At 41.2% G+C, this 12500-nt stretch overlaps 1 protein-coding gene across 7 annotated transcripts in view; it reads right to left on the bottom strand.

The window, feature by feature from the left end:
- Positions 1-12500, bottom strand: part of LOC119572973 (neurogenic locus notch homolog protein 3-like) — a 71698-nt gene that overhangs the window by 22472 nt on the left and 36726 nt on the right. For 2 of the 7 annotated variants that reach the window (XM_037919936.1, XM_037919937.1), the window contains exons 9-16: positions 5369-5641; positions 4548-4820; positions 3497-3769; positions 2463-2735; positions 1223-1495; positions 701-991; positions 453-522; positions 1-47 (exon numbers count right to left, since the gene is read on the bottom strand). The exon at positions 1-47 is cut by the window's left edge and continues 84 nt beyond it. In XM_037919936.1, coding sequence (XP_037775864.1) covers positions 1-47; positions 453-522; positions 701-991; positions 1223-1495; positions 2463-2735; positions 3497-3769; positions 4548-4820; positions 5369-5641 — 1773 coding nt within the window. Of the gene's footprint in view, positions 48-448; positions 523-700; positions 992-1222; positions 1496-2462; positions 2736-3496; positions 3770-4547; positions 4821-5368; positions 5642-6499; positions 6773-7669; positions 7943-10979; positions 11250-11342; positions 11477-12500 lie in introns of those variants that run through there. The other 5 variants (XM_037919940.1, XM_037919942.1, XM_037919941.1 and 2 more) reach the window with 5 other exon arrangements.

Consider the following 12500-nt stretch of genomic DNA (forward strand, 5'->3'; position numbering starts at 1 on the left):
CCCTGCCGTCCCTCATCCGGAACCCTCGCGGACACCTGAGCGAGTGGCTGCGTCGGGAAAGGGGGGGGGGGGGCATTAGCTTCTGTCCACAAAAAGGTTAATTTCCAAATATTCCAAATTATAGTCTGTGTTCATTTCGAAGATTTACCATGTATACGAGAAAATGGATATGTATCTGCATATATCAGTGTAGAAACACATAAATATTGACATAGATAAAATGTAGATTCAGTTCATTTGCCTATATCGTGGGTATACACGGATTTCAGTTGTTAAATAAACAAATGAACCAACAATCAAACAATTAATAACATACACCAGAGTTTTGATTTCTTTTAAGTTGCTACAGGCTTTATGACATATATTTCAGTAAAATTCTGTGCATTTGGAACGAAGGTAAATGTTTATCTATTTATGTGCAAACTGATGCATTCAAATCTCTTGCTCTTTACCTGAAAAGATCTCCTTCCATGATCGTGTTGTTGAAGGTCTTTGACGGGTAATAACACGGCGTTTCCTGAACTGTGCGGGTGAAAAGGAGAGGCATTATAGGGACACATGAGGAGAATGTGTTCTACCTATGTATTGAAATGTTTGTCTTCTATTATTGCTACTGAGCAGAACAGAATAGCAGAACGTAGTTCACGTAGGCCAGATAGATCTAAATGTGTTTCACCGAAGCCAGCGAAGGATTACTCACAGGTACACTCCAGAGTGCTGTTGTCAGCGACGACTCGCTCTTCAGAGTGCCACTCTCCGTCCTGGCAATGCAGCGTTGACACAGTGCCACCGTGTGGAAACGCATATCCGGATTCGCACTCTGCTGTCAGGTGCGTATCATTAATTGTCAGATTGGCACTGATGGCCCTAACCTTGAGCTTTTCACAACGTCGCACCTGGCAGCGTTCGCCCGTGAACTGGTCTTCACACTGGCACTGGTTCGGTGCCACGCATCGTCCACCATTTTGACAACCCGGGCGCTCACAGGATGCTATAAAGTATGCTCCTTAATTACTTGTTTCAAGAGGTGATGAACTGTTTCCTACTTGAAGCTTTAACCTTGTCTTTAGACAATAAATAAGATGTGTAAATGATGATTAAAAAACATCGTTGCTAGTCATGCTGTATAAATAAAATGCATGAAAATTGTATCATTAGCATTGTAGTGGTGATATGGTGACATTATAAGGATAATAATAAAAAATAAAAAATGGTGACTTACGCTGACACTTGAAGTCGTCCGGGAGGTCCCAGGCCCCGTCCTTGCAGAGTGCCACTCCTCCAGGCACCGTGCCAGGGGGAAGAACGTATCCTTCGTGGCACTCCACTCGCAGTTCGTCGTCGTCGGTGCGTGCAAAGCTAGCCTGTGCGTCAGGGAATGAAGGCTCAGGGCACTCTCTCGCCTCGCAGTTCTTGCCCTTGTACCCAGGGCTACACTGGCACTGGCTCGGAGCTATGCAAGTGCCTCCATTCTGGCACCCATTTATGCAGTTAGCTGAATGACAGAATGAGGTCTTCTTTGTAAGTTCTTACTTTGCTTTTTGCTTGATCTCAATGTTTTCTCTATGCATGTATTTTTGTTAAGGTACTGTGTGGTTCTTGGGAACACAAATTATTTATACATTTGGCCCATATGTTGGCTACTGCACTTAGCTTATTTTGTGCTATGATGTAGCAACCATTTCGATAAAGAGATTAAAAACCGTTGGGAGAATGTTTAACCTGTGTAAACAGTCGTTCATAGACCCAGGAAACTGATTTTGTACTAAGAAGCGTTTGAAAAAAACATGATTTAATAATTACATATATAACCCAGTTTGTCACAATAACTAGCATGATCTATGTAAACTTGCATGTATGCAGAAAATCAATATATTTCACGGTGGAAGAATATTATGACTTACACAGGGTTGGAAATAAATAAATAAATGTCAGCAGATATTACTTATGCATCACGTGCTCAAATGGCAATCCAATAAGCTTGAAGTTATATGCATTGCATTATGAATGATAACAAAAGGGATGCAAAGCGAATGTTGGTCAAGCAAATTCATACAAAGCCTTATCTCGGTTCCTAAACTTGTTGGTAGATTGTTTTGTCTTATTTATATTATAGGAATGCAGAGATGCCGTGTCAGCAGATCAGTTCTAATATATTATCATCATCACAATCATTGCCACCATCGTTCTTATAGTGTTATCTTAAGTATTATTCTTAATATTATCATAATGATCATATCGTGATATTTTTTCTTGTAACATCGCCATTACTGTGTTTAAAATCATAATCATGTTAATTAAGTTGTGATTGTTAATTTTATTATATTCACAATCATAACGATGTACCGGAATCGTTACTCTCAGTGTTTTGTTTTACCAATCTAATAGCATAAAAAAAGTCCAGAGTGGTTACTGATGATGGAAACCCCCTGAAAGCAGCTGGAAATATCTTGGTGACTTACTCTGACACTTGAAGTCGTCCGGGAGGTCCCAGGCCCCGTCCTTGCAGAGTGCCACTCCTCCAGGCACCGTGCCAGGGGGAAGAACGTATCCTGCGTGGCACTCCACTCGCAGTTTGTCGTCGTCGGTGCGTGCAAAGCTAGCCTGTGCGTCCGGGAATGAAGGCTCAGGGCACTCTCTCGCCTCGCAGTTCTTGCCCTTGTACCCAGGGCTACACTGGCACTGGTTCGGAGCTATGCAAGTGCCTCCATTCTGGCACCCATTTACACAGTTAGCTAAAGGACGGAATGAGATCTGATTTATGGGTTTCTATGGTTTCTTGCGATCGTAGGATAAACTGTAGAATATCTCAGAGCAGCAGAGGACCCAACAGACATGGAGCTATGACCTTCTACTGTCTGACTACGACCTGGCTAGCACGCTTCTTGCCATAGATATTGTTGTTGATATACTTGTTGTTTTCCTGTTTATGCTGATTGATTAATTGGTATTTGACCTGCCCCCTGTTGACGTCTCATAGAACTGGGTTTACTGTTTTATACTTTTTTTCCAAGTAGGACCTCATATGGACCTCGAAACTTCTAAGCCTACAAATCCAATCCGCCGCGAGATCCTCCGTCTCCCGAGTTTTCAACATCTGGCCCCAGATATGCAGCATAAGGACTATTTCGTAATCGTTATAATAAGTATCATTAGGAAGAATATCGTGATCATACTTACAGTGTCCGCCATCATTATGTGTCATATTCTTGGAACAGTATTATCAAAACGGTCATAATCATGTTCATAATGAAACCTTTATTTAAAATAGTATTTTCATATTTCTTATATTCCAATCATGATCACTATCATTGTTGGTTTTGCTCTTAATGTTGATGATATTGCTCTTGGAATCACTCTGATCGCTGATATTCATTAATAGTTAAATATAATCTTAATGCTTTCTCTTACCGTTTAAATGTATTGACAAGTGGTAGTTCAAAAGAGTTAATGAAGAGAACAAGAAGACAGAAGCTGGGAAATATATGTTACTTACGCTGACACTTGAAGTCGTCCGGGAGGTCCCAGGCCCCGTCCTTGCAGAGTGCCACTCCTCCAGGCACCGTGCCCGGGGGAGGAACGTATCCTTCGTGGCACTCCACTCGCAGTTCGTCGTCGTCGGTGCGTGCAAAGCTAGCCTGTGCGTCCGGGAATGAAGGCTCAGGGCACTCTCTCGCCTCGCAGCTCTTGCCCTTGTACCCAGGGCTACACTGGCACTGACTTGGAGCTATGCAAGTGCCTCCATTCTGGCACCCATTTATGCAGTTTGCTGAAGGTCAGAACGGAATTTCATTATGATTATTTTCTTTGGTTTTACTGTATTTTCTTAGAAATGATAGCCAGGAACCAATCACTTCTTTTTTTTTGCCAACAATACTCTTCGGCATCATCTGCTAAATTTATTCAGCAATTTATTCGTTTTTGTTCAATAGATGACGCCTTGATGACGTCAGCAAAGTCACTCCATCTCTCGAGCCCCAACACTCTCGATAGTAACTTTCTAGAAACTTTCTCTCTCTCTCTCTCTCTCCTACTCTCCCTCCACCGATCTACCCTCTCACTCTATGTATGTCTGTGTGTCTGTCTGTCTGTTTGTCTGTCTGCTTGCCCCCCCCCCCTCTCTCTCTTTATCTATTTATCTATCTCTCTATCTCTATCTCTATCTCTATCTCTCGCGCCTAACATATTAAGAGCATCGGTCAATTATTAGGTGTGACGTCATCAATATGTGTCTATTTTCGTTAAAAGTGTCATTCTTAACATTATCATAATTAGAATTACATTGTTCTAATATTCCTATCATCATTACCATCACCTTCTTCATCATTATTGCCGATGTTGTTGTTATTGCTAATGAACGTAAAAAAAAATCCTGAAAGAGGCTGGAAAATATCTTAGTGACTTACGTTGACACCTGAAGCCAATGTAAATATGATCTTCATTCTCTGTGTTTTCTCTTACCGTTCTAAATGTATTGACAAGTGGTTGTCCAAAAGAGTTAATGAAGAGAACAAGAAGACAGAAGCTGGGAAATATATGTTACTTACGCTGACACTTGAAGTCGTCCGGGAGGTCCCAGGCCCCGTCCTTGCAGAGTGCCACTCCTCCAGGCACCGTGCCCGGGGGAGGAACGTATCCTTCGTGGCACTCCACTCGCAGTTTGTCGTCGTCGGTGCGTGCAAAGCTAGCCTGTGCGTCCGGGAATGAAGGCTCAGGGCACTCTCTCGCCTCGCAGTTCTTGCCCTTGTACCCAGGGCTACACTGGCACTGGCTCGGAGCTATGCAAGTGCCTCCATTCTGGCACCCATTTACACAGTTAGCTAAAGGACGGAATGAGATCTGATTTATGGGTTTCTATGGTTTCTTGCGATCGTAGGATAAACTGTAGAATATCTCAGAGCAGCAGAGGACCCAACAGGCATGGAGCTATGACCTTCTACTGTCTGACTACGACCTGGCTAGCACGCTTCTTGCCATAGATATTGTTGTTGATATACTTGTTGTTTTCCTGTTTATGCTGATTGATTAATTGGTATTTGACCTGCCCCCTGTTGACGTCTCATAGAACTGGGTTTACTGTTTTATACTTTTTTTCCAAGTAGGACCTCATATGGACCTCGAAACTTCTAAGCCTACAAATCCAATCCGCCGCGAGATCCTCCGTCTCCCGAGTTTTCAACATCTGGCCCCAGATATGCAGCATAAGGACTATTTCGTAATCGTTATAATAAGTATCATTAGGAAGAATATCGTGATCATACTTACAGTGTCCGCCATCATTATGTGTCATATTCTTGGAACAGTATTATCATAATGAAGTTAATGAAGATAACAAGAAGACAGAAGCTGGGAAATATCTGTTACTTACGCTGACACTTGAAGTCGTCCGGGAGGTCCCAGGCCCCGTCCTTGCAGAGTGCCACTCCTCCAGGCACCGTGCCCGGGGGAGGAACGTATCCTTCGTGGCACTCCACTCGCAGTTTGTCGTCGTCGGTGCGTGCAAAGCTAGCCTGTGCGTCAGGGAATGAAGGCTCAGGGCACTCTCTCGCCTCGCAGCTCTTGCCCTTGTACCCAGGGCTACACTGGCACTGGCTCGGAGCTATGCAAGTGCCTCCATTCTGGCACCCATTTATGCAGTTAGCTGAGGAGCAGAACAAGTCTTTGTTATAATTTCTATCCTTTTTTTTTATTGAACTATATTTTCCCCCAACAGATGTTTCCATTTTCTATGCTGATATTTCTTAAAGGCGACGCCAGAGCCGGGAACCAATTCTCATTTTTGTCAAAACTTAATCCTCATATTATTAATGTTATCAACAAATGGTCTGCAACCCTGACATTCGCCCCTGGAGCGTTGTTGCCAAAAAACTATTATGAATTTTGCATTTTTCATTCCCTTATTCCCTCTATCTCATTTATGTATTTTTTCTGTTCTATTTTTTCTTGATTATCTTTCCTCTCCTTCTCTCCATGTCTCCCTTACATTCCTTCCCTTTATCTCTCAATATCCATTTCTTACTAATTGTCATTCATTTATTCATTAATCCTCCTGTTTACTGCTGGATTCCCCTCTAAACCTGTAATGTTGTACTTCACCTTTTTGCGCTACATATATTTCGCCCGCTAAATATATATCATCCAAACAAATAGCTGTGATGAAATATCAGTTCCTTCAGCGTGACAAAATAGCAGCATCGGACAAACGCCTGATGCGGCGCCATCGAGGCTTCCGTCATTTCCCTGGAATTCCGGTTTGGTTCAGCGGCCGGGAAGACTCCGCGGGCGATTTCCGACAAAACTATTTTGCTTATATGAGGCGGTATTCATTATAAGGACTTTGCTTAATTTCAGCATAACCAATATCATATTGCTGTAACTGTAGCTGATATAATTTTCATTATCACTGTCACAGCTGATCATCATCATATTGTCGTTGTTACTATTATTAATGAAGATGGAAACATCCTATTAGAACCTGGAAGATATCAAGGGGACTTACGCAGACACCTGAAGTCGTCCGGGAGGTCCCAGGCACCATTCTTACAAAGTGCCACTCCTCCATGCATCATGCCCGGGGGAAGAGTGTATCCTTCGTGGCACTTCACTCGTAGTTCGTCGTTGTCAGTGCGGGTAAAGCTCGCCTGTGCGTCCGGGAATGAAGGCTCAGGGCACTCTCTCGCCTCGCAGTTCTTGCCCTTGTACCCAGGGCTACACTGGCACTGGTTCGGAGCTATGCAAGTGCCTCCATTTTGGCACCCATTAATGCAGTTTGCTGAAGGAAAGAATGAATGCATAATGATTTTTTCCCCATTTTCTTGTATATATCCTTTCATTCCACATGCTGACACGGCTCAAAATTAAAAGCAGGGTCGTTTTGACATCAGCCGCCAAGTAACTATTCTGAATTTCGAAAGAAGACCGGTAATCCTTCCTGACGTCAGCAGAGGCTTTCTATCTTAGGCCCGTCCATTGCTCTTTGCTTTAGCAATTTCTACAACTTTCTTTCCCTGATTCTCTTTCAACAACTCTCTCTCTGCCTTTATGTCCCAGTCTTTCATTCGTTCATCCCATCTCTTTCATTTCTGAATTCCCTATTCTTTTTTCTTTCCCTTACATGTTCTATCCCTCTCTCCAAATCTCTCTATACGCCTCCTTCCTTCGTTCCCTTTCGCTCTCTTTGTCCATTCCTTTTTTTCATTCTCTCATTCCTACTCATTCATCCTCCTTCGTTCCATCTTTCCGTCTGGCGGGCACGAACTAGGTACCAATTGCTCCTGTTCACTGCTAGATTACCTGCTACACTCCTCTCAAGACCCGCTCTGTTGCACCTCACCCTTTTCTACTACATCTCTGTCAGCGTCCGTAAAATAAAATTCGTCTAAAAAAATTGAGCTATTAGAAATATTAGTCAATTCACTGTCAGAATAAGAGCAGCGTCGGCTCAAGGCTTTCCGCATTTTCTGGAATTTTGGTTTGGTCGGTATTATAATCATGATTATATTGTAACTGGAAATAATATAACATTCAATAATATTATCATCATTATCATGATCTTGATAATCAACTTAAACATCATTTTGTCGTTGTTATTGTTATAGTTAATTAATGAAGCTAGAAAAAAAAACTAGAACAATTCTGAAAGAGCCTGGAAAATAGCTTGGTGACTTACGCTGACACCTGAAGTCGTCTGGGATTTCCCAGGCCCCGTCCTTGCAGAGTGCCACTCCTCCAGGCACCGTGCCAGGGGGAAGAACGTATCCTTCGTGGCACTCCACTCGTAGTTCGTCATCGTCGGTGCGTGCAAAGCTAGCCTGTGCGTCCGGGAATGAAGGCTCAGGGCACTCTCTCGCCTCGCAGTTCTTGCCCTTGTACCCAGGGCTACACTGGCACTGACTCGGAGCTATGCAAATGCCACCGTTTTGGCACCCATCTATGCAAGTAGCTGAAGAACAATGATGTTTGCACTTTGGTTCTCTTTCTCTGATTTTTATAATTTCCCTAACAGACGTTTTAATATTGTATCTTGATATTGTTTGAAAGTGACAGCCAGAAATAATTCTCTTTTTTTATTAAAACTTTTCTTTTACGTATATGACAAATTTTAGCAAATACTTTGAACCTCATAAGTAGTTCTGACAACATCCACCCGACATCCAATTATTTTGAGCTTCGGGAAAAGAGCGCAAAACCTTGATGACGTCAGCATAGGTACTCTCCCCAGGCCCGTCTCTGTTTAGCAAGCTTTCAAACTATCTTCAACAGTTACTCCATCTCTTCTTTCATTCATTGTCTCTCTCTTGTGTTTTTTTCTCTGTCATTCACAGTATTTCGTTAGCATTAATTAAAAAAGAGGAATTTTGTTATTTCTGACCGTTATAACAGCACCGAGTGAATTATACAAATATTTATTTCTCTAGCCATTTCTGGCATCCCATGGTGTCATTTACCGCCGCCCCTTTGTGACCCTTGTGAATCTATGGGATGCTTTGCAATAAGTTTCTTCATTACCTCCGTTCATAATGAAGCTCTCAGAATCTGCACAGGGGCTTTCAGGTCTTCACCTGTGGAGTCCCTGTATTCTGAGAGTGCAGAACCACATCTTTTATAACACCAAGACTACATGAACCTTATTTACTACACGAGACTACAAAGATTCCAGGATCTTCTACATCCAGACTGGTTTTCAACCCCCTTGAGGATAGCCGATCCTATGGTAGGTGAAGAATCTTGTGGAAGATCCCAATTTAAAGGTTGTAGCTGTTGGAACTCCCCAGTTCCCCCTTGGACCAACCAAGTCGAACTAGATTTGGTTAGAATAGGGAAGGGGGAGAGATCCCGAAGCAGAAGTCAAGGAGAGATCTCTTCAACACACTTCTAAGTACCAAGGATCAGATACAATATATACAGATGGTTCGAAATCCGGAAATGATGTGGGCTTTGCAGCGGTGAGCAGGAGGAAGATTACAGTTGGCAGTCTTTCTTCGACAGCCTCGATCTTCACTGCAGAGTTGCATGTCATCCTTGCAACAGTTAAGATGACTAGAGATCTTTCGAACATTCTATTGTAATATATTGCTTTGCAAACAATCAAGAGCTTGAACTCATCACATCCAATCGTGAGGGAGGTTCAAGTTTGGCTTGCACTGATGTCATCATGTAAAAAGATAACTTTGTGTGGGGTGCCAGCTCATGTTGGCATCAGTGGGAATGAGCGAGTTGATCAGATGGCCAACACAGCTACTGCTCAGCCCTGTGATGCTCGTTTCCTCTTTCACACACCGACTTAAGACCCAGCATCGGAAGCTGTCTTCGTGAGAAATGGAGGGAACAATGGGGGCATACCTCTAGAAACAAACTGCGAGAGATCAGAGATGACTTTGGCAATGGGGTACACCAGCATCCATCCCAACTGACAAGTAGAAGTTGTGTTAACAAGACTAAGAATCGGGCACGCAAGACTAACTCATGGGTCAATGATGGCTAAAAGTCAAGTATTTTATGAGGAATACCAAGAGCCATTAATGGTCTCACATATAGTGGAAAGATGTGCAACATTCTCAGACCAAAGAAGTGTGTTGTCTCCCCCATATACACTGAAAAAATGTATTGGGGGAGGATTGTAACGTAGATGGTCTTATTACTGTTATTTATATTTATTTATAAGAATTTTTTAAATAGATTTTTAAGGTTTTAAATATTTGAACATTTCAATCCAACAATGTATTCGCCGCTAATGACCTTACCTGTTGACGTGGCAGATAATTTTAAATGATCAATCAGTCAATTACGTATTTTTTGCAGTGGTTCAGCGTGCTGGGCCATCACTAATACATAATTAAAAATTCTTGTTACATGAGAAAGAAAAGATCTATAGTCACTGAAGCGACTAAACCTTGGTACACTCTTCTATGTATTTTTCGGCAACGTGTTCTAACACTTATGACAATAGAAAAGTAAATAAATGAGAAGTTAATGTAAGGTCTTTGGACATGCCTCTCTCTGATTTTGACTCCTACCATGTCTACTTCCACACCCAACCCCACTTACTTCAGAAGATATGCATGTTTCACTTCTCATTCTAACATTTTTCTGCCTTTCTTCTTTACGACTCATCAGGCTGAGATCGGAGAAACCCTATTAATGGTTACGGTTCATAACGGGAAGTGACCGCAGTGGTGATATTCATTTTCACTGTGTTTGTTTGTTGCCTTCTACAGCATTCTTTCCCTGACTCTTTTTCATTCATTTACACCTTATGGAAAATTCTTTAAAATTCTTACTTCGCTTCTCTGTCATTCATTCACTTTCTCGGTCAGTCCTTCTGTATTTGTCAAGTCTTTCATTCTCTCACTCCACACGCATTCTATTTTCTCTTTTTCTTTCTTATCTTTTCTCTCCATCTCTTTCTTTCCCAGTATATCCACCACTCATTCCTTCCCTTTCTCTCTATTTATCAATTTCCTCTTTTCTCGTTCATTTATTCAGGCTTGCACCTTCTCTCTGCTAATATTGGATCATCTGAATTTCTCATTTTAGCAAGATTCCACTCTAATCTTGCACTATTACATCTCTGTTGTCGTCAGCTAAACAGATCTCGTCCAAAGAAAATGACGAAATATCAATCGATTCGGCGTTACACACAAAAGCAGCCTCGGGCCATCTCTTGGCGCCGCCATCAAGGCTTCCTGCTTTTTCTGGAATTCCATTTCGGTTGTGCGGCCAGGTGGACTCCACGGGCGATTTCCGTCAAAACTACTTGAAACGTGGCTGTTACCATTATAAGTATTATTCTTGATATTTTCATAATCTATATTATATCGTTATAATCAGTATCGTGTCCATTACAATTACCGAGATCAATATCATCCTTATCATCATCATCATCATCATTACCATTACTGTCATCATCATTTTGGTATTGTTGCTTTTGGTAATAAAGATAAAAAATCCTGAAGGAGGAAAATAGTTTGGTGACTTACGCTGACACTTGAAGTCGTCCGGGAAGTCCCAGGCACCGTCCTTGCAAAGTGCCACTCCTCCAGGTACCGTGCCCGGGGGAGGAACGTATCCTTCGTGGCACTCCACTTGCAGTTCGTCGTCGGTGCGGGTAAAAGTAGCCTGTGCGTCCGGGAACGAAGGCTCAGGGCACTCTTTCACCTCGCAGTACTTGCCCTTGTACCCAGTGCTACACTGGCACTGGTTCGGGGCTGTGCAAGTGCCTTTATTCTGGCACCCCTTTCTGCAGTTAGCTGCAAGGCAGATACATCTCATTTTTCCAGTACAATATACGTATAAGTGACAAAGAAAGTGATATAAGACACACAGAATAGAAACGCACTTACGACCACAGCTGGGAGCGGACTGACGCCAAGGTTTGCCGGCGTGCATAAACTGTCCCGTCTTCTGGTTGCACGTGAGGTACAGCTGTCGTTTGCCTTGAAGCTTATATCCGGAATTGCATCTGAGCCTGCAACCACTGCAGAGAGATATAGGAAAGTAGATGATGCAGCAGGATTATTTTTATAGCGATTTGTATCGTTTTACTTCCATAACCACTATTTTGGTCCATTACTTCAAGATCGCTGTCATTATTGGGATCATCACTATCATTATTAGCGTTATAACTGTAATTTTTGTTGTCTTTATTTTATCACCTTTAATACTCAATATTTTTTTTGCAATATGATTTTTATCCTTACTGCCATTATCACTATCACGTGATCACTATCACTGATAGAATCAATGTTGGTTTTATTTTGGTTGTTACTGCTGCTGTTGCTCTTCTTACTGGTGCTGTTATAGGCGTCGCTATTATTACCATTGTTATTATCACTATCTCTTTATCATTATTATACTATCATTATCATCATCATTATCATCATCATTATCGACATTATCATCATCATTATCATCATCATTATCATCATCATCATTATCATCATCATTATCGACATTACCATCATCATTATCATTATCATCATCATCATTATCATTATCATCATCATTATCGACATCATTATCATCATTATCATCATCATTATCATCATTATTATTATCATCATTGTCATCATCATTGTCATCATCATCATTATCATTATCATCATTATCATCATTATCATCACCATCATCATCATCATCATAATCATCATGATCATTATCATCATCATTACCATCATCATTATCAATATCATCGTCATTATCATCATCATCATTATTATCATTACTATATTACTATTATTATTATTCTCATCTTCATAACCATCACTATTATTATATATTTTGGTATTGTTGTTAATATAATTGTTGCTAATATTATCATCATCATCATCATAATTACTGTTGTTGTTGTTGTTGCTATTGTTGTTATTATTATTATTATTATTATTATTATTATTATTATTATTATTATCATTATTATTATTGTTGTTATTATTATTATCATTATTATTATTATTATCATTATTATTATCATCATCATTATAATTATTGTTGCTGTTGTT

Source organism: Penaeus monodon, chromosome 5, assembly GCF_015228065.2.
Source record: "Penaeus monodon isolate SGIC_2016 chromosome 5, NSTDA_Pmon_1, whole genome shotgun sequence".
NCBI classification, from domain to species: domain Eukaryota; kingdom Metazoa; phylum Arthropoda; class Malacostraca; order Decapoda; family Penaeidae; genus Penaeus; species Penaeus monodon.